This window comes from Nannospalax galili, unplaced genomic scaffold (genome assembly GCF_000622305.1).
Source record: "Nannospalax galili isolate Female #2095 unplaced genomic scaffold, S.galili_v1.0 scaffold451, whole genome shotgun sequence".
Classification (NCBI taxonomy): Eukaryota; Metazoa; Chordata; class Mammalia; order Rodentia; family Spalacidae; genus Nannospalax; species Nannospalax galili.
The window spans coordinates 2,733,972-2,757,422 of NW_008331662.1; the positions used below are offsets into that span (position 1 = coordinate 2,733,972).

General features: G+C 39.0%; 1 protein-coding gene across 2 annotated transcripts in view; it reads left to right on the forward strand.

Moving 5' to 3' along the window:
* Rpap2 (RNA polymerase II associated protein 2) overlaps positions 1–23,451 on the forward strand; it is a 78,081-nt gene that overhangs the window by 11,152 nt on the left and 43,478 nt on the right. For both annotated transcript variants that reach the window (XM_008826830.3, XM_029560496.1), the window contains 3 exons: positions 12,751–12,786; positions 14,879–15,806; positions 23,294–23,376. In XM_008826830.3, the coding sequence (XP_008825052.1) occupies positions 12,751–12,786; positions 14,879–15,806; positions 23,294–23,376 (1,047 nt within the window). The remainder of the gene's footprint in view (positions 1–12,750; positions 12,787–14,878; positions 15,807–23,293; positions 23,377–23,451) is intronic.

Here is a 23,451-nt window from a genome sequence, read left to right on the forward strand (position 1 = left end):
ACTTCTTTCTGTCCTCTGATAAAGACTGAGATAAGTTTGGTTTTCTATAGTGTCACCATTTTCAGTTGTGGGGAAATGGTTATATTTTAAGCATAGTTATTAAGGATTTTAAAGTTAAAATCAGAAAAATCATACATGCAAACATTTTTTTTCTCTGCTATTTTAACCTTAATCACAAAACTGAAAGAAACTTTAGTTCTAGCTTCTTGCTTTGTTTCGAATGTCTCTGAATCTTGTTAATATAATAATCCTGAATGAAAATCTTAAATTTTTTCAGAGGATACTAACTCTTGGGAGCTAGCTAAACTCATTTTGTTACTGGGAAATTATGTGCTAATTGAAGAGTTTTACTAATTCATTTCATCTTTATTAAAATATCTGCAGTGTTTTATTAGTTTAAAGAAAGCCAATTAAAAAGTATCTTTTTTGCTAAAAAGTTTATGATCGTTTTAGGACTTCTGCCTCTTGAGAAGTAATTAAACATTTGCAATATTTTACTAATGCTGAATTTGGGGAATTAATATTATTGAGTGAGTGTGCGAGTACAGCAAAGACAGCTGAAATTATTCTTATCATAATTAAACTATGCCGTGTAAAAATTGTAAACAGAGGCTTAATGAGATTATCATTATCCCACATGATCCATGTTTGAAAGAGATAACACAAAACCCAGTTATTTTTGGTAACATAGTAAAGATCGGTAGTAAATAAAATATCGTGACTTAAGTGTAATAAGATGTAAGGAACTAAAGAGCTTTACCTCAAAACAAACAAACAAAAACATAAGCCTTTATCTGATGAAGAAGGTCAAATGCCACCTCTCTGAATTCTACCAGCATCATTTGTAGTGGTGAACAACACCTTGGATGTTGGATGCTATCTCCTGACAGTTCGGTCCTATGCAAAACCTACCACTATATGGCCATAATTGAATTGAATGCAATAAAGACTAAACTGGTTGTTTTACCCTAGCTGTCAGCCTTTTGTTTAGAGGATAAAAAACAGCCTTGTCCAAGGGCAATGGGAACTCAGTACTTCTTTCTTGTCACTCTTTCATGTTTTGATATGTCTGTCATCAGAGCTGCCCATTGCCACCTCAGGCCTACCACAGCAGCACATTCCATTCCCCACTAACACCAATTTGCCCGAGTTGTCCTTATCTTTTATTTCCAAAGACAACGTCTCTACTTACTAAATTGGATCCTCTATACTATTTTTTTTATCTTCTCCAAATCTATTTACCAAACCAGGCATGTTTGTACATACCTCTAATACCCAAACTGATGGTGGAGGCAGGAGGATCAGGAATTCAGGGCTGTCCTCATCTGCAAAGTAAATTCACAGCCAGCCTGGACTACGTGGGACCCTGTCTGAAAGAAAAGAGAAAGGAAGAGGGTAGGGTGAGTGGGGATAAACAATTTACCTTCCTCCCACCTCTCTTCTCTTCAGGTGTAGTCATTGGCACTTCCTGTAGCTAAAAGAAAATAGTTCTCTCCAGTTTTTTCTTAGAATCTTACCATCCAGGGTTCAGAATGCCTACTTTTCCTTAAAACTTGAAGCCTTGGGCCCTGTCATTTGATATGTGTGGTTCTTGAGATTTCATCTTATTTCTATGCCTATACCTTTCCTTACATCACTTTAAAAAAAAAAAAAAAAGATAAAAATAGTCTTTTTTAAATCTCCCTGATCTAGACTAATGCACTTAGTGTACAGTAGCATGCACTGTGTACTTAGTACCTAGCAGGACACACAGACATGCGTATGTGTATTTGTGTGTACCATAAGTTTCAACATGTGAGTTTAACAGTAATTGAGGTGGCAGAATAAATAAGTGAAACAATGTGTAGTAACTTTAATGAGTATATGTAATATAAATTAACAAGGTTATTACAGTACTTAATGAAAAACTGTAAACAAAAGAGAAAAACGGGAATATGTTGGGTATTGAACCCTGGCTCACTACAGTTTCACTTTCCATTTTTTTAATTACCCACATTAACTATATAGTCTGAAAATATAAGATGGAAGATTCCAGAAATAATTCATAAATTTTACATTATAAACCATTCTGAATAGCACAATAAAAATCTCACACCATGTTACCCCCTCTTGCTTAGGACCTGAATTATCCTTTTGTCCAGTATAATCACACTATATATGTTGTTCACCTGTTAGCTACATAGGAAAAGACATAGTCTATGAAGAGTTTGGTACTATTCATGATTTTAGGCATCTAGTTGGTAGTCTTGCAATGTATGCCTCATAGATTAGTGAGTACTGCTGTACATAATGGAAGATTCTAATAGGTAAGTAAGAATAAACCAGACTGAGCTTGGCATATCTCCAAGTATTGAGGAGCTATCAAATAGGGCTGTGTGTGTGTGTGTGTGTGTGTGTGTGTGTGTGTTTTACAGGGCTAGGGTTAAATCTTTTACATGCTAAACAAGTTTTCAACCACTGAGCTATATCCCCAGCACAATTTTTTTTTAGTAGAACTTAATCTGGTATTGGTGTACAAAAGGAATTAAAGAAAAAAGAATCATAAAGAGCTTAGAGGAGCTTTAGATTCATTCCAGCCCCTTCGTCTAACAAACTTTAAAAAATGAAGTGTGTTTCTTATGCTAGTCACAGATTCTGAATAAGAGTAGTACTCTATTTTTTCATATTCATCATGCTGGGTTAGTAGAAGTTAGTGAGTGGACTTCAAATATGAATTTTTTCCACTGCATGCAGTATAATGATAGCCCTTAATTGTGTATAACACTTGTTGGTTTGACAACTAGACTAGTATCTTCTCTATCTGGGTGGTAGCAATATTAATTTGTAACTTCTTATGGCGTTATGTTGTTATTATTGAATGAATCCACTAGAGGTCACTCTTCACAGAGACTTATTTTTTTTGGATGCATGCTATGAGTCATAAATTTATCAGTTAATACATACATTATATTCTAATACATATAACTTAAAAAACATGTATCAAATGCCTGGTTATTTTCTTTCTCTTTTATGAAATACTGATAGTGACTCACTAATTGTTCTGACCTGCAGTTTGAAGAGCACTGTTTTGTTCAATTCAGCTCAGGTTTTTAGTTGTTTCACTATTAATTATTATCAATACTATACTTCAGTTTCCTAATTTATAAAAATAAAAGGTTGCATTAATAGTAGTTCCCTTTCGTTCTGGTGTTTTACAGTCCCGAGTTAATTGTGTCTTTAATCATTGCCTGTTACAGTACAGGTTTTTCCCCTAAGAAAATGTTGTATTTCTAAAAAGAAAGAAAACTTAAATTATCAGCATAAGACTAGAGAAACTTAAGCTGCCTTGTAACAAAGTCTGCCTGGTATAAAAATTTAGACTGACTTGAATTCTTTTGTTTGTAAAGATAAAGGTTGATAAAGGATTAGATCAGAGTTTTTAAATTAGAAAAAAAGTCAGAGATTTTTTAAAAAATATTTTTTATGTGTTTGAATGTATTGCCTGCATGTGTGTAAGTGCACCCATGTTGTGCAGTGCCCTCAGAATTCAGAAGTAGGCATTAGATCCCCTGGAATTGGAGTTATGGACAGTTGTTAGCCACCATGTGGGTGCTGGGAATTGAACCCAGGTCTTCTGCAAGAACTGTCAGTGCTCTTAAGGGCTGATCCATCTTTCCAGCCCCAAGTCAGATATTTTATAGCGTGTCCTGAACTTTGGGCACATCATGATCTTATATGAGAAACAGAATATTGAATTTGACCTGATTTGATCTTTCATACATTACTGTGAACACTACAATAAATTTATTTATCAGATACAAAAATGTCAAAACCTAGTAGTAGTGTCAAATTTATATTGTTACTTTTTGCCACATTAGGTTCACTACTTCATTGATAGATGTATTAACCTATGAATAATTTAGACAGATTCATTAGTTCTAGCTCCATACTTTTACCAAGGCTTTTGAGTCAGGAAGAGTCACCATTTTAGTTAAAAGCTATCTAGAATAGATCTTTTAAATCCCAAAGAACAACAGTGCTTCTCACAGAATGTCTCTTGATAATCCATTAAAGACAAAACACTGACCTAGAATGGTTTGGTTCATAATTATGTAATGTAATGCTTCTCATCTTGTGAGTTAGAAATTATTCACCAAGCTGGTGGCCAGAAAAAGACCACATACAGTTTTGATGCTCAAAACACTATGCTCAGTTAGATAGTATATGCTTACATTCATAAAGCCCTGACAAATCTTTGAAGAAGAAAGTTTCTAGAATTATGAGCTAAAATCTAAGAAGGAAGAGCAAATTTTGAAAAGCAGATTTTGTTTCTAAATACCAAGCTACGGTGAATGGTGAATGCTGACAGAGCTAAAAGCGCCATCATGTGGCCTAGAGTTGTGGGTTTTTACATGTTAGTTCTCAGCAGTAAACATAGCATAATCTCAGAGGGGCGGAAACCAAAAACCTCTGCAGAACAGCCTTTATAACCTCTTCTTGAACAGCCACCTCTGTTGCTCAGTAAGCAGAATAAAAGCTTTCTGAAAAAGATTTCAGTGTCTTAAAGTATATTTGAAAATTCTAGCATAGGGAGGAATTGTAGCCTGCTGTTTATGTTGATTTATATACAATGTACATATTTCAAGTGATGTGCATATTTTTGGTACAAGTTTCTAGTTTTAGATTTGCTTTGTGTCTAGAGCCAGGTGCAGTGACACATGCTTGTAATCCCAGCATTTGAAAGACTGTGGGAGGATCAGGAGTTCATGGTCATGTCCTGCTTCCTTGTGAGTTTGAGGCCAGCCTGAGATACATAAGCCCCTACTCAAAAATATAAAAATAGGGCTGGGCGTGGTAGCGCACGCCTTTAATCCCAGCATTCGGGAAGCAGAGGCAGGCGGATCTCTGTGAGTTCAAGGCCAGCCTGGTCAGCCTGGTCTACATAGTGAGTTCCGGGACAGCTGGGGCTACAGGGAAACCCTGTCTCAAAAAGACCAAAAGCACTAAACACAGGAACACAGGAGCACAACTAAATGGACTCAGTGCATTTATATGTTGTGTGTGTGGTGTGTGTGTGTGTTTGTATATATATGTAAAATTAATCATCTAATTTATACCTTAGTGAAAGTATGATAGAAATGTTTATGAATGCCATTTTGAAGATATTCTTAAAGTAGGATAATTACTTATTTGAATTTTTTTTAATTGAGCTTTCCAGAACAATATATAGGGCAACATTATGAAGGAAAGAAGGTACTTAGTATGAAGAGAAATAGCAATTTTAACAAGTAAGAATAATCTTAACTTCATCCAAGAAAGGATAGAAAATAAGACAGTGTAATTAACTGGTTCTCTCATTCTTTGTAAAATAGCACATAACAAAAACAAGAGGAATTAAAGTTTTTTTGTCTTTTTTTTTTTTGAGACAGGGTCTCCCTGTAGCCCCAGCTGTCCTGGAACTCACTATGTAGACCAGGCTGGCCTTGAACTCACAGAGATCCACCTGCCTCTGCCTCCCAAGTGCCAAACTGAAATTTTTATTGAACTGCTCATCTGATACCTGTGTAAATATGAATCTAGTTAGTTTCCACGTCAGGTACCATTATCCATTTTACAGATTAGAGAACAGAAGAGGTATTAAGGTCAGTCACGAAATAGCATCTAGTAACAAGGTTGAGTATAGGTCTTTTTAGTCAGAAAAAGTAAAAGGAAAGGACAGTCACATTTGTAAGTGTGTTGAGTTCCCACAAGAGGAACTGAGTGAGTGACCATGACTCCTCCCAACTTCTTGGGAGTCTGTTTTCTGACTTTAGAGCAAGGTGCTGTGGAAAGAGCTTGAACTTTGAATGAGCCTAACTTTAAATCTTGATTTATTGTTGCCAGTGTGATCTTAGGAGATCAGTTAACCTCTCAAAGCTTCAGTTTCTTCAGCTGTAAAAACAGTTGTAAGTTGTGGGAAGACTAAGTGAAATAGTGTAAACCACCTAGGAGATGGTTTGAAAAGATGAAAAGTGCTAGAACCAGTGGCGATGATAGTTACACAGCAATGAAAATACATTGAACTGTACACCAAAAAAAAAAAATCTTATCAACTGGTAAACTTAATGTTATACACATTTTAATACAGATTTTGTTCATGGTTTGCTGCCAAAAATTGAACCCAGGGCCTGGCTTATACTAGGCATGTGCTCCACCACAGAGCTATAGCCTTAGTCCCTTTGCCATAATTTAAAAAACCCATTATGATAGTGTTCCTTGTCAATTTGACAATGTGGAATCACCTGAGAGATGGGCCTCTGGGCATACCCATGGGAGATTATCATGATTACATTTCGAGGTGGGAAGACCTCCCAACTGTGAATGGTGCCATTCCCTACTTGGCATCCTGGACTATATAAATGGAGAAGGCACTGAGCAGCCCAAAGCATTCATTACTCTCTGCTTCTTGACTGGTAGTAATGTGACCATCTGCCCAGTAATCAAGTTACCCCCTGTGCAGGATAGCTTTAGTGTCAACTTGACACACCTGGGTTGAGGGAGCCTCAGTTGGGGAATTTCCTCTATTGGACTGGCCTGTGGCCATGTCTGAGGGGCATCTTCTTGATGAGTGATGTGGGAGGGCCCAGCCCACTGTGTGTGGTGCCACCCCTGGGCAGGTGGGCCTGTGTTGCATAAGAAAGCAGGCTGAGCAGGGGCCAGGAGAGCAAGCCAGTAAGCAACGTTCCTCCATGGCCTGTGCTCCAGCTCCTGCCTCCAGGTTCCTGCCCTGAGTTCCTACCTTGGGCTCCCTGATGAACTGCGACCTGGGAGATGTAAGCTAAATAAACCCTTTCCTCCCCAAGTTGGTAGTGGTCAGAGTGTTTTGTCACAGCAGTGAAGAGACAAACCAGGACACCCCCCATTGTAACTTCCTCATCATGGTGGACTGTCACCTGGAACTGTGAGCCAGAGTCAACCCTTTCTCCCCAAGTTGATATTTTATCACAGCAACAGGAAATTAAGACACTTAGCCAGTCTGTGGTAGGTATTTACTATTTGTTCATTTTCCCCTGCTTCAGATTGAATTTGCTTTAAGTCTCAAAAGATAAAGGAAAGAAAGAAATCAAATTGACACAGTGATGTGTGCCCATAGTCCCAGCTGAAAGGGTGGCTGAGACAGGTGGATCATTTGAGTCCAGGGGTTAAAGACCACTGTGGCTACGCATAGCGGCACATGCCTTAAGCCCAGCATTTGGGAGGCAGAGACAAGAGAATCTCTGTGAAATCAAGATCAGCCTGGTCTACATAGTTCCAGGCCAGGCCAGCTGGGACTACAAGGAGACCCTGTCTCAAAAAAAAAAAGAAAGAAAAAACCACCAGCCTGGTCAGCATAGTGAGATACCATCTCAATAAATAAACAAAATGAAATAAATAAAAATCAACTTTTTCACTGGGGAGTCTGATGAAATTATCTTTAATTACATTCATGTCATAGAATGTTTTTATTTAATTATCCCTTGATTCAGCAGCATTTGGACCTCATTCTTATTTGGAACTCTGCTGCTGTCAAGATCTTGAAATGAGAGCTTCCCGTCTGTGACCACAGCTTTTATCTCGTCTACAGTTATCAGTCTGCTGTGTAACCTCATCTTGACCTCCAGTCTCCCCCAGCTTTATTCTTCTGCCTTGGTAGACCCTTATACTTGTTTTCTTGAGCTCCACAGTTAACAGTTAAGTATTGCCCTAGAAAACGATTCCGAATTCTTTTGAAGCAAAAAAATTTTTTTAATTTTTATTTTACGTGTATGAGTGTTTTGCCTGCATGTATATAGGAGCACCCATGTGTGAGGTGCCTGTGGAGGCCAAAAGAGGGGGTCATGTCCCTGGAACTGGAGTTACTGACAATTGTTAGCCACCATATGGGTGCTGGGAATCGAACCCAGATCCTCTGCAAGAGTAGCAGTGCTCTTAACCACTGAGCCATCTCTCTAGCCCTTACAGATTCTTGTTTAACTTTCTGCCATTTCTACTTCCCAAGGTCCAGTCATCCTTTTTTTCTGTACTTGGGTTGCTGAACATTAAGAAAAATCTTAAGACCATTAGCATTTTAGAGAGAATATCTCCTTTAATGTGGGCCTCACACCATCCCTAGGGGAATGTTAAGTTACTTTATAGGAAATAGGAGTGAAAGCTATATCAATTCACACAAAGACACTTGGCTTATAGGGAGGTTTGGGGGTTTTGAAACTCAGGTCTGGAGCGTGCTAGTTCACATGTGTAATCCTAGCACTTGAAAGGCTGAGGCAGAAGAATCATAATTTGAGGCTAGTTGGACTACATAAGTTCCATGTAAGCCTGAGATTCAACAAGAACTCATCTTTAAAAAGATAAATATCCAGGTTTGTGTGGCACCAAAGCCTGTAGTCTACATGCATTCCTTTGACCCTGTTCATAACTATACCCACATTGTTTTCATTTGTTTCTTACTAACACATTCAGATTTTTTTCTATTCTCCCTTAAACATTGAACTCAACCTCTAACCTGTAGTAGGTATTTTAACCTTCTACTTTAAGGAGACAGTTGAGGGCATCTAATGTCCCTTTCAGCTTTGTTTTCTTCATATTTACTTATTTCTCTATTTCTTCATTGCGAATCCAGAACATTGCTCTTTGTTCCTGATTTCCTTCTCCCAGGCCTGCCTTTGTGATTTACTCCTATTCTTCCTCCTTTTATACTGATTCTTTCCCGCTTTAAAACGGGCAAAAGCAAATAAAAAACATTGGAAAATATCCATTAGTTGTGCCACCATGGTGGTAATTGGTGATCTTAGCAAGAGCCATTTAAGGGGAGTAGTAAGTATAGGTTCCAGGAGACAGACTTTGAAGAGTGGCCAACAGATACGGTACAGACTTCTTTAAAGAAAGCTTACAGTGAAAGATGTTAGAGGGCTATCTTGCTAAAGGACAGGGGTTTGTTTGTTAAGAGCTAGGTTAGATCTTCAAATGCCTTTATATATAGACTATAAGTCAAGCTGAAATAGTCCCTTTCAAACCTTTCTTGATTGGCTCAGCATCAACTCTGATTTTCCCTAGCAATTCATATGTGTCTCATGGCATTTAACATGTTCTTTTGAATGAGATGATGAATCTATAATTTTTATTACAAACGTTTGTTTGACAGGTTTAATAGAAATTTTTGTGCATGTACATGGTAAGATACGTGTGTGTGACTGTGTGTGTTGGGTGTCTTGCTGTATCACTCTCAGTCTTATTCCCTTGAGACAGGGTCTGAACACGTTGCTAAGCTGACAGCCAGCAAGTCCCAGTAGCCCCCCATCTGCTCTCCAAGCTGGGATTACAAGCATGCACACAGCTATACCCAGCTTTCTACATGGGTGCTGAAGATTCAAACTTGGGTGCTCATGATGGCACAGCAAGCACTTTTACCCAGTGAGCCATCCCCTCAGCCCTAACATGAAAATGTCTCTGTGGACTGGGATGAGGATTTCTCTGCTGGACAGCTGTTATTTATGCTTGTTCCAAGGCTTCTAATGTAACGATGCTGTTTCCTTGTGTTACCACCATTTATTTCACTCTTGATCTGTTGCCAAGTCCTTCCTGTCTCCACACATTTATCTGTCACGCTCTTCATAAGGGACCATGAGATTCCTTGGACATGTCTTCTACTATTACATTTCAGTGATGATTTCTTGTCTGTAATTTTTTTTTCAAATTGAAAGGATAAGCTTTGTCCATCAGTACTCACTGACCATGAGCTATGAGCTGTATTATCTAGGTTGATTCCTGGCTTTACAACTTACTGTATAACTCTGGACAAATCACTTCTCTCTGTAGTTTCAGATAAGTCTTTTAGGTAGGGATGATCATTATATGTGCCTTATTTTTATAAGGATACATGTTCTTAAAGCTCTTAGAACACAGATTTTTCTACTTTTGTAAGATCCTTAGAAATTTGAACTCATTTGTATTACTTAACATATTCAACATACTCTTTTCCTTCTTACATTAGCTATTGGGTGTAAGAATCCAATGGAAAAATCACTGGATCTATGCACGTTTTCTTTCCTACTTCGACCCCAGTGTAAGACCAAATGCCAGGCAACTATGTGGTGCTAAACTTTATTATCATCTGTGGGCAGCGAGATGGCTCAGTGGGTAAAGGCACTTGCTGTACGCCCTGCTCAGCTTTAACTGTCAATTTGACGCAACCTAGGATCAGCTGGGAAGAGAGTTTTAGATCAGGTTGGCCTATGGCATGTCTGAGATTATCTTTATTCTTTTGATGTAGGAAGACCCAGCCTATTGTGGGCAGCCTCATCCCCTGGTTTGGGACCCTGGACTATATAAGAGCAGAGAGGGCTCCTGGCTGACTAGAAGCAAACAAGGATCATTCATTTATTCTCTCTGCTCTCGACCGGATGTAGTCCTTTAAATTCCTGCCTTCTTCTTAGTGATGGGCTGTAACCTGGAATGGAAAGCCAAATAAACTCTTCCCTAAGTTGCTTTTCTGTCAGGATATTTTATCACAGCAACAGAATATCCTACAAACCTTGGGACTAGAGTTCAGTCCCCAGAGCCCACATAGAGGTGGAAGAAGAAAACTGACTCCACAGTTGTCCTATGACCCTCCCAAACATGCACCCTGGTACATGCACACTACCACCCCCACTCACAGAGACAATAATAATTTTAATAATAATAATAGCCAAGAAGACTGGGATGAGTGAGGGTGTGGGGTGGGAAGGGTGAGAACCAGAAGTGTGGAAAAGCAGCCTTCAAGAAGAGACTGCAGTAAATCTTGACAGATTGGTTAGGCCCAAAGGATTTTTTACTGCTCCAACAGTGTCACCTGTTTTCTTTGAACATCTAAGTCATCTAAGTGGCTATTGTGACTTGAATTTCAATGAGGAAAAGACAGCAGGAAAACTAGGAGACTTGAGATGCATGAGGGAAAGTCTTATATTAGCTAAGGGACAAAGGAAAAACAATAAAGGGAAAAAAAATCTCTTCAGGAAACTCCCTGCCCATTGGTTGTGTTTTGTAATTTTAGTCTTGGGGATTGCAGAGCTGCAGGTGAATCTGTAGGGCGGGACAGTAGTACTGACTTCATGTGTAACTTCTGATATGAGGAACTGAGGGATTTAACAGGAGGACCACCTAATCAACGCTGATTCCCATAAGTGAGCGAGGACTGACAGGAGCCATCCCTGCAGTGCCTCCTGTGTTTGGCATGGAACAGCATGGATCTAAGCAGTGATTACATTGTGATGCTGTGATTCATTATATAGGAAAATATTCCAGACTGACATTTTGAACTGGCAGCCTTAAAATGTCACAACTCACATAAATTCTGATTTCATTTGTACATTTAGCTTGACTTTTTAGTTGAAAGGGGTTTTGGTCTTTTGTTGTTTTGTTTTGCGGCCTCACAGCCCTTAGTGTACCCGTTTGGATCTGTAAATGAGATTTATGCTCGAGGCCTTGACTTCCTGTTGTGTGCACCCTCGTGTTTCTTTTCGTTTCACCTGTTTGTACACTGTTTAAAAGGTACTTTTACTGTTTTTGTTTTTTGACCACTGAGGAGGGAACTCAATAGTAGAGTACTTGCCTAACATACAAGAGGCTGTCCTGGGTTCAATCTCAAAAAAAAGTTTTTTTTAAGAAAGCATATTTTCACTCATTTCAGAATTTTTTTATCAATTTTTCCTCATCTGGTGGACTCATTGGCTGTTACATTTGTTTCTCTTTGTATTTACTTATTTTGTTTTGTTTTGTTTTGTTTTTGAGACAGGGTCTCCCTGTAGCCCCAGCTGACCTAGAACTCACTATGTAGACCAGGCTGGCCCTTGATCTCATAGGGATCCATCTGCCTCTACCTCCTGAGTGTGGGATTAAAAGCATGTACTACCATGCCTGGCTTTGTTTGTTTGCTCATTTTTGAGATAGAGTCTCATGGCCCAGGCTAGCCTTCAACTTATATGTAGTCAAGAATAACCTTAAACTTCTGAACCTCTTGCATATACTTCCTCAGTACTGGGATGCAGGCATTCACCAACCATATCTGGTGCTGGGGTTTGAACCCAGGGCTTTAAGCGTGCTAGTCAAGCACTGTACCAATTAAGCCTCCCGAGCCCTGTATTTGCCTTTTTAGGAGCTCTTTCCTCCCTTTACAATATTCATAATGGTCAAATTTGATTTCTGATAATGCATAGTCAAATTGTTCCTAGAGTTAAATTTAACTCATTGATCAACATAGTTAACATTCATACTATAACATAATTGCTTTCTCAGAAACAAAGGCTTAAATTCTGACTGTGTAAGAATTATAAACATAGTCTCTGCCCTCAAGGAGCTTGTGGCTTCCTTAAGAAACCAAACTTAAATATGTGAAAAGTAGAACATTTAGATAATAGTTCTGGCAATAGGAGATGAATATTGAATGATAACTATACCAGCTGTACAGATAATGATGATTCTGGAATTTCGAAAAGATAGTGATTTGCTTTTGCCCAGATTAGTCAAGGAAACTTTATTGGGTACATGGCATTTGAAGTTAGTTCTGAAAACGAGTAGATTTTAGGTAAGAAATAAATGAATCCAGATTTTTGTGCATGTGTTTTATATTACTTTGTCTTTTTAATTTTTTCTTAAAGAAGAAAACATCTTCATATGAATTATTCTTTTAATTCTTTGTGGTGCAGTTATAAAGAACACTTGAAAATGTTGAACATGTCTGTTGCCTTCAGTCTTCTCTTTCTGTTTTTGTTGCAGGCCTCCTGATTTTCAGCTGCTAAAGGAAGGACAAAGGTACAGTTGTGCCTGTATCACTTACCTTCTGTGCACATGCCCACTCATTGAAACAGTAAGAGTGAACCAGGTGGTAGGAGCTCTCAGACTTCCTGTGCCGATGCTCTATAAGTGTTCTAGCCACACAAAGAAATGTATGACATGTTCAGCATTTTCTTTTGTGATGGAAAGATGATGTGTTTGATTTGTCTGATTTATTGTACAGCTGTCCTACTGAGGAAGTCTTAATTGAACCTGTTGAAAAATGGCACAAACATAGCCTCCATCGTCAGATACTGTGTGCTTTTGTCAGCTAGATTATGCCCATTACATTTTCTAAAAGGGTTTTATGGTCTCATTTAACAGGATTTCAAACTATTGATGGTTAGTTATTTAATAATTTGAAAGAATGTCTAAAGCATTAAAATAAATTGCACGTTGTGATTTTCTTTTTTTCCTAAACCCTCCTCAGTGTTGTTTGCTCAATTATGGCCATCTATCAAAGTACATCCTTTTACCTGTCAGAATAAATATTCCTGGTTATTAATCACTGTCTTAGTCACAGGGTTCCCATCACAAATAAAAGATATTTGTTTATAGATGGATATCTTTATGCCTTTAACGTAGTATAAAAGCATAAATACCTTAAAATTCCAAAAGAAAGTAGGAAATATATGAAGCCCAGGACAGTTGTATTCTAATTTTTAAAATTATACCTTTTCTTTTTATCAAAGGCCAGTTGCCTGCTATAGGTTAGATCCTAACCAGAAAGCTGTGTGGTACTGTCTGTTCTGCATTCTCATCCTCAGCTGTGCTTCCAAGCCCTGTGTTTTTCTCACCTCTTTTCTTTCACACTTCCCATGTTTCTTGACTGAGAAACTTCTGAAAATTGAAAGACATGGAGGGACAACTGTCATCTTACCCTGTTCGCATTCTGTTGTCACTCTTGAACTTCCAGATTTAAATACCTTCCATTGAATGATTTGATTTGCCAATTTCATTTTCTGCTGTGCTTCTTGTATTTTTTATTCTACAGAATTTTCTTTATAATGGTCAACCAGAACTAGAAAATATTTACCCATTTTTTTAATCTTTCAAATATTAACAGAGTATTTAACTTTCTTGAGAACCTGGTAATGAACTTTTCAAAAGAAAATCTTTATTTTTTTTTGGTCTTTTTGAGACAGGGTCTTCCTGTAGCCCCAGCTGTCCTGGAACTGACTATGTAGACCAGGCTGGCTTTGAACTCACAGAGATCCGCCTGCCTCTGCCTCCCGAGGGATTAAAGGCGTGCGCCACCACGCCTGGCTAAGAAAATATTTTTTTAAAAAAGGAAAAGCAAAATAATTATGTAGGATAGTATTATTAAAGTTTTCTCTTTTATTGCTGTACTCCTTTAAGAATTATGAAATATGGGGCTGGAGAGATGCTCAGCAGTTAAGAACATTGACTATTCTTGCAGAAGATCCAGATTCAAATCCCAGCACCCACATGGCAGCTAACAACTGTCCATAGCTCCAATCCCAGGGGATCAACAGACTCTTCTGACCTCCACAGGCATTGCACGACACGGGTGCACTTAGCTACATGCAGGCAATACACGTATACACGTTAAAAAAATAATAAAACTTTAGGGGCTGGAGAGATGGCTCAGTGGTGAAGAACACTGATTGTTCTTGCAGAAGACCTGAGTTCGACTCCGAGCACCCACATGGCAGCTAACAACTGTCCGTAACTCCAGTCCCAGGGGATCCGACAGCCTGTTCTGACCTCCGCAGGCTTTGTGTGACACGGGTGCACTTACCTACATGCAGGCAATACATGCGTACACATAAAATAAAAATAATAAATTAAAAAAGTAAAAATAACATTTTTTTAAAAATTTGAAAAGAATTATGAAGTAGGAACAGACAAAGGAATAAGCTGGAAAGAGGACTATATCAAGTATGTATTAGATATGGAGAGAGCAAGCCTTCTGAAATTTACGTGTCAGAGACTATACATGAGGTTGTGTCTAGGAAATAGGAATTTTTGTCCTGGAAATTACAAAGTATATAAATACTATGGAATACATCATTTACTACAATTGTTTTATTTATCTTTCCCTGTACAGTGGCCGTTCAGGAGAAGAAGTACAGTTACGCAGTGAAGCCATTAAGACATCAGATATCGACGGCTCTGGTCCTTTTGAAGCACAGCGTGAATCTGCTTCTCCTAGCACTTGTAGTGATAGTACCAGCGATAATGAACAAGACTTTGTTTCCTCTATTCTACCAGGAAACAGACCAGATGCAGCGGGTACAAGACCACAGCTGCACAAAAAAAGCATAATGAAAAAGAAAGCTGGTCAAAAAACGAACTCCAAACACAAAGAGCAGGCAGTGGTAGATGTCACGGAGCAGTTAGGTAATTGTAGATTAGATAATCAGGAGAAAGCCACTGCTTGTGAACTTCCTTTAAAGAAAGTAAATACTCAGATTTCTTCACCTAGTCCTTTGTGTGAAAGATTAAAAGCTTCTGAAAATTCTGAAAATAAATACAATATGTCAGAAATCACTTTTGTAGGCATAAGTAAAAAAAGTGCTGAACATTTTAAGAGCAAATTTGCCAAATCTAACCAAGTTTCTAGGTCAGCCTCTAGCTCAGTGCAGGTGCATCCTGAAGTTGCAAAGGCAACCCTACTTAGAGCTCTAAAGGAGACTTTGAGTGAGTGGAAGACGGAAGAAACGTTGAAAGTTTTGTATGGCCAGAATTATACTTCCGTGTGCCTGAAACCCTCTTTTGCCTCTGTGGTTAGTGAGGAGCTTGATGAAGATGACATCATTTATGACCCAGGTAGTCATTTTCCTGCTTTGAGGGAATCTCAGAACAACCTAGATGAGTCTCTACCTTTCAGAGACTCAGATACAGCCATTAAACCACTGCCAAGTTATGAGAGCTTGAAAAAAGAAACTGAGACACTGAATCTGAGGATCAGGGAGTTTTATAGAGGACGATATGTTTTAAATGAAGAAACTACCAAATCACAAGACCCAGAAGAGGTATGTCTTCATGATGAGTTTTTCCAGGCTGCTTACCTTTGGAGAACTCAGTGAGGCAAATTTGGGAGCATACATTATGTTTATTTATGTTTATGTAGTAGAATAGGCTTATATGTGGAGAGTTAACTATTTCAACAGTTCATATTTGATAAGCATGCCCATTTGTTATAGGTGAGGCTAGGGAGATGGCTCAATAAGTGGATAAAATGCTTGCTGTGTAATCATGAGGGTCTGAATTCAGATCCCAGCTGTCCTGACACAGTGATGTGCATGGATGTCTGTTACCCCAGTGTTGAGTGAGGGGATGGGCAGATCCCAGGGGCTTGCTGATGAGCCAGCAGTCTAGAAGAAACAGTAAGTAAACTTCAGGGTCAATAAGGGACCCTGTCTCAGAATATAATATGGACAGCAGTAAAGGAAGATAGTCAGTGTTGACCTGTGACCTCCACAGCACACATGCGTATACATATACACATATTCAAATTCACATACACCACACACATAGACATGCACACACATAAATAAGTATGCACAAAAGACAAAATGTTATAGATGAAGATAATACCTTTAAGGGGATTTATTGGGAAATAAAGGATATAGAGGATGGAAAGTACGTTCAGATAGACCTGGATTTGAATGTCTGCTCTATTTACTAGCTTTATGAAAAGTTAGCTTTTTTGGTCTGTTCATCCATAGATAGGACTATTAATAGTTTCCATTGTTTAGTTGTTGAGAGTACAGGACATATAACTGATCCTCTGTAAAAAGTCATTATATGTTGTGCTGGATAGCTTTAGTGTCAACTTGACACACCTGGGTTGAGGGAGCCTCAATTGGGGAATCGCCTCTATTGGACTGGCCTGTGGCCATGTCTGAGGGGTATCTTCTTGACTGTTGAGTGATGTGGGAGGCCCCTGCCCACTGTGGGTGGTGCCACCCCTGGGCAGGTGGGCCTGTGTTGCATAAGAAAGCAGGCTGAGCAGGGGCCAGAGGAGCAAGCCAGTAAGCAGTGTTCCTCCATGGCCTGTGCTCCGGCTCCTGCCTCCAGGTTCCTGCCCTGAGTTCCTACCTTGGGCTCCCTGATGAACTGCGACCTGGGAGATGTAAGCTAAATAAACCCTTTCCTCCCCACGTTGATAGTGGTCAGAGTGTTTTGTCACAGCAATGAAGAAACAAACTAGGACATACGTAGAGGCTGAGTGTATGTTGCTGAGATTTAGCAAGGACCCTGTAATATTTCTGTTACCTATTTTTGGTTGAGATGTACTGTCTGGGAAATTGTTAATCTGTCATGAAAAAGAGTAGATAATAACTATTTTTACCACAAAACTTTAGCAAAGAGTTCTAAGCAGAAGATGTTAGGGGTGGGGAGGGACTGGTGAGAATGCATTGTATGCATGCATGACATCTGAAAGAAGTACTTTAAAAATGTTTTCACTTAAATATTTTTATTGAGTTTTTGTGCATTTAATATAGTAGATCTTAATCAAATTTAGACCCCCCCCATCTATGCCATCCATAGCTGCCCCCCATGAATGTCATGCATTCTGTCATAAGTCCTATCCAGTTAAGCATTTATACCCAGATGTCCCTCAGTGCAAGTTCATCCACTGAAGTCTAGTCAGCCTATCTAGAATCTAGAGTCACTCCCTTAAAGAAGACCTACTCTCCCTCACCCAGCAGTAATCAGTTGCCAATAGTTCTTCAGCTAGGGTTGGAACCTGTTGCCCATTTCCCTCATTCTATGCTGGGTTTTTTGTTTTATTGAGTCAGCATGGGCTGTCACCATTGTTGCAAGTTCATATGAGCAAGTACCCAATGGCCTGAACACCTCTTTTTCTTATGTTCATGCACCAGCCCTGGCTTTTACAATCTTTCCATCTCTCATCCTTGATGGTCCCTGAGCCGTGGGTAGGTGAGGTTTAATACAGGCGTCCTATCCAGGGACACGCACTGCAGTCTCTTGTTCACTAAAACTTAACCAGTTGTGGCCTTCTGTGTGATACAGTTTGTTGTATGAGGATGCTTCACTGGTGATCTTCCATCTTCATTTTGGCTTGGGTTTTCTTTAATGGCTCTATCTCTTTTGCGAATTCACTTTTCAAATCCTGAATTGTTTTTATTATTTCATTCAGCCGCATATTTGTATTTTCTTGAGCTTCCATCACAAGTTTATGCCTTTCCTCTTTGAGTTATTTGAGTTTTTTTGTCTCTGTGTTAAATTCTCTGACCATGTTTGATCTTTTAAATTCTGCATTGTGGGGTTCCTTGGGGTGATTCTCATTGTAGCACACTTCTAGGATTGGTGGGTTTTGTTGGGGACATATTCTCTTGGCTTTTCATATATTTGTGTTTTTGCGTTACCATTTGGCCATATGGATGCCTTTGTTGGTTGCATGTCCAGTAGGAAATTCTATTCTGCCTTTGTTTAGTTGAGGTTTGGTTCCATTTCTATTGTTTAATGTAGCTTGGTTACTTTTTTGCTCAGGTATGAAAAGTTAGTTGGTGTGTGCTTCAGGTTCTCCTAGGGTAGTAGGTGGGTCTCTGGTAGGCAGATCAGGAGGGTAGCCAAGAACCAGACAGGGGTGGGAACAGCCTGTGGAGGGCCTAACAAAGGAAGCTAGAGAATTGACCTAGTCTGAGTGCAAGGGGTCAGGACGCAGTAGGTAGGTCTGGACTAAGAGGGTAGTCCAGAGGTCTGGGGCCGAAAGAGCAGGAACAGGCCTGGACCCAAGGCTAGAAGAGGGACAGAGTTTGGAGAGAGAATGGAACTCAGGCTGCCCAGCAATCAAGGTGCAGTGGGTGGGGATCTGACTTACCAAGTTGGTAGGCTTGTCTGTGGCAGGCAAATCAGGAGGCCAGGGGCAAGGTGAGGGTGGGGACAGCCTGTGGAGGGTCTAACAAACTTAAGTTGGAGAATTGAGTTGGTCTGAGTACCTTTTAAAATTTTTTAAAAGAGTTCCAGTCAAATATGACTGTAAGCTTAGAAATGGAGTTTTGGAGAAAGTAGGAGTACAAGTACAGTTCTAGGAATTTTTATATCATTGTAGAATTTTGCCTAACTTAGCACCATACTTGAAGTCACATCAACTGTATTATTAAACATCATATAAAACTTACAATAAGCTGGGAGAAACAATTGGTCTCTTTTAGTGTACTACATAAACCTATCATCACCATTTTTGTACTCTGCTCCTTAAAAGAGGAAAAACTAATACCTGAAATTTATTTAATCTTTGTTGTAGAACATTTTAAAGCTTTTTCGTGAAAGTTTAAGAGAAATAGTAAGTATACAGGTTGTTGAGTATTAGCACTTGAACATACCCATCTATTCACTACCCAGACTAAGAAATACATCATCTTAAGTAAACTAGGTGCCCTGTTAATGTCTGTTCCTAATCATTACCTCTTTCCAGATTTACTATTAGTATAGTATAGATTATTTTTTACCAGGTTTTGAACAGTATATATTCTTTGGTATCCAATTTGTTGTATAGAAAATTATGTTTTTGAGACGCTTGTGTTGTAGCATTATACAGCAGCCATAGTTCATCCTCTCATTACTGAGTAGTAGTCCCTTATTTAAATACAGTACCACCCCCCCCCAAAGTCCCTCAGGGGATATGTTTCATAACGTCCAGTAGAGGCCTAAAACTATGGATAGTACCAGATTTTAAATTACTAAATTTTTCCCCTAAGTATGAGAAAGGTTAATTTATCAATTTGAACAGTAAGACATTAACAATAGCTAATAAAATAGAATACTTCAACACACTGTAACAAAAGTAATATAGATGTACTCTGTTAGTATACTGCTTTCACCTCTCTTGTGAAGATAAAAGATTATACAGTGCCTATGTGAGGAGATAAAGTGAGGTGAATGATGTAGGCATTGAGATCTAGTATTGTGCAACTACTGCCCTGTCAATATGTCAAGAGGATCTCTGCTTTGGGTGATCCAGGTTCATCAAGCAGTGGTGATGTCAGTGATTGGATATTGGAAAGAGAAAATATCAGTGATCTCTAATCATTAAGGACATTTTTTGACAAAACTTTTGGAAGAGCATTATAATAACTTGTCTCTGTTTAGCTCATCCAAAGTGTTGACGCTGAGCTTACAGTCCTTTGATGATTGTACAGGTGACTTTTATGCTGCATTCCATCTAAGGACTATATTCCATATTTTTACCCTTTCATTTCTGTATAACATAAAACATTTGAACAAACTTCAGTAATGTCCATGCTGTTGACTCCACTTTGGTTTTTTCATCCTCCTCTTCCTCTGTAGATGAGTCAACAGGTTCTTCAATTCCTCATTTTTCATTTCTCCTCCTTTGAAAAATGTGTTTTCTCTAGCTATTCTTTTTTTTCTTTTTCTTTTTTAGAACTTGCTGTGTAGACCAGGCTGGCCTTGATCTCACAGAGATCTGCCTGCTGGAACTAAAGAGGTATACCACCACACCCGGCTTCTCTAGCAATTTTAAGGTTGCTCTATGTCTTTATGTATTGTCAGTTTTGCAGTGCTTTGCCTACGTGTGATTATGTTTGTGTTAATTCTTTTAACTATTATATCACTTGAATCCATGACTTGATTTTTTCCCCCCATCGGTTCTAGAACATTCTCAACTCTTACCTCTTAAGACACTGTGTCTCCCTGTAATTCCTGTCCTTTCCAGTACTCTGATTACAGGTATGTTAGATCTCTCACTGCATCCTCCATGTCTTTCACACTCTGTGCTTTGCTTGTGGTAGGGGAGGATGATGGCTTCATCCTGGATATTTTCCTTTTCAGTATTCTCTGTAGTCATAGATGCTATGCTGTTAAACCACCCTTTGTGTGCCTTTTCCAAGGGAAACATAAAGAAATGCCTGTTCACCCTGGACAGGGAACCAGTAGATCAAAGAAAAGATTCTAAGTCCAGCTCAGTACAACCAATGAGTTTATTAGGGTTGCTTAAAAATGCGTGGGTGACCAGGCAGCTCCATCACCAAGAAGTTCCACTCCAGCACAGGGTGATAAAGCCGCACTGCTGGAATCCCAACCCCCAGACAGCTTTCTGGCTCTTATAGTTAGCTCATGCACCCAAGACCACATGTAGCTGGGAGGCAAGAGTGGAGTGTGGCTAGACTCTCTGGTGATGGTCTGGGGACCTTCTATGAGGGAATGTTACCACCTCCCTTAACGTTACGATAGACTTAGCTGTCACTGTTTTGCATATTTCATTGCCATGACTGCTAGCCCTATGGTGTTATGCCTGATCATGGCCACTGGTCATGTCACTGAGAGGAGAGCTCTTTTGCACCACTACCTATTCAGTACTTTCTTGTTGTTGTTGTTGTTGTTGACTATTTATTTATTTATTTATTTATTTATTTATTTATTTATTTATTTGGGCATGTCAATGCATGTACGTAGGAGTCAGAGGGACAGCCTGTGAGACTTGGATCTCTCCTGCTATCACGTGAGTCCTGTGGGGATTGAACTTGGGTACTTTTACCCACTGAACCATCTTGATAACTTGACCTGAAATACTATTTCCTTACACTTTGCCTTCCATTTCTCAGTCTATTCATTATAGCCTCAAACTCACAGAGTTCCACCTGCCTCTACCTCCCAAGAGCTAGGAATAAAGGCATGCACCACCATACCTGGGTCAGTACTTATTTGTAAATACTGTATCATTCAGGTCCAGGGTTTTCATTGTTTATATATATATATATATGTATAGTTTTTTCAGTTGTCTCCTGAAATTTTCAGCCTTGTCATTTTTCACTGCAAATGATAAATGTAGTATACAGTATATCTGTTCTAGAGTTCTAGTTTCTTTTCTGTTGCTGTAACAAACACTATGACCAAAAGTAAATTAGGGAAGGAAAGAGCTTATTTCATCTTACACTCCCAGGTCATAGTCCATCATTGAGGGATGTCAAGGCAGGAACTCAAGGCAGGAATCTGAAGCAGAAACCATGGAGGAACACTGCTTGCTAGCTGACTCTCTGGTGCACTCAGTAACTCCTGCTCTGCTGGCTTTCCTATGTAGCCCATGCTCACCTGCCTGGGGGTGGTGCTACCCACAGTGGGCCGTGCCCTCCCACACTAATCGTTGATCAAGACAATCCCTCACAGACATGGCTGCAGGCCAGTGATCTAGGCAATCCCTGAATTGAGACTCCCTCAGATGTCTAGGCTATATCAAGTTGACAGCTGAAGCCAACTAGGACAGTAGTGTTTTGCATTATATGAATCCCTGAGAGGTCAGAATATTTATGGATTAATGGTCCCAATTTTGATTATATTGTCTTGGTTTATTAGGTACTAAATATTGTCTATTAAAATTACAAGCTGAGCTTGTGATGTGTGTCTTTAATCCCAGCATTTGGAAGGCTAAGGAATGAAGATTGTGAGTTTGAGGTCTACCTAGGAGACTCAGGAAAAAACTAAAGATTTACAGAGATAATCTGAGACATAGGATGAATTTGTTTGCTTCTGGCATGATTTATAGTAGTCTCAAGTCACCTTTACCTAATCAGGAATTGAGATGACTTCATGGTGCTATTCAGTCACTGTAAGAACCAATCTGTTTCCTCTTCATTCTTACGTTCCTTCTGAATTCTAGTCTCAGTGTGGGGAGAGTTACCCATGCCCTTCCCTCCAACCTTATTTGGCACATTAATTAGAAAAGCTCTGCTCAGGTTCTTGGTATGTAAATTGCTTCTTCCAGGACTGGCTAGTGGACTGTGCAGTTACCTTCTCTAGGATCTCCGCTCATAACCCTCCACTGCTGTGATAGCTGTGATGCTTCCAAGCAATCATGGGGTGGATTTTTTTTTTTTAACAGCTCTTTTGTTTCTTGGTTCATTCAAATGATCTTGATATTTCTGGAGGCAACCCTTTCCCATAATTTCTAGCACTTGCAAATATTAATCTTTAAATCTCTTACATTTTGTATAGAATTTAGCAATTTACAGAATCCTTCTGTATATATTTTCCTACTTAATAAAAGAAGTATTAATGTCCCCATTCTACAGATGAGAAACCTACCCTTAAAAGTGGGCAGAATGGGGCTGGAGAGATGGCTCAGTGGTTAAGAACACTAGTTGTTCTTGCAGAAGACCCAGGTTCAAATCTCAGCACCCACATGGCAGCTCACAACTGTCTGTAACTCTAGTTCCAGGGGATCCGACAGCCTCTTCTGTCCTCCACAGGCATTGCACAGCATAGGTGCACTTACCTATATGCAGGCATAACACTCATACACATAAAATAAAAATAATAAAATATTTTTTTAAAGTGGGCAGAAAGTTCAAGCAACTTCTCATGCTAATAATGATGATGATTCTCAAATTTAAATATTTTAATTCTCAAGTCTATTTTTCTTCTATTTTACCAGAGCTGTGAACTTTTGTGTTTAATGTTTATTGGACTAATTTTAAAAAAGATTACTAATTTATTTTTCTATTTTGCTTTGTTTAAAAATGTGTTTCAGCATGATCCTACCTTTCCTCTCATTGATTCAAGTTCCCAGAGCCAGATTAGAAAACGCATTGTACTTGAAAAATTGAGTAAAGTGTAAGTATGTAATATCATTAGGTGTTGTAAGACTTTTAAATTAATTCAGTGTTTATGAGTTTGCAGTTTATAGGT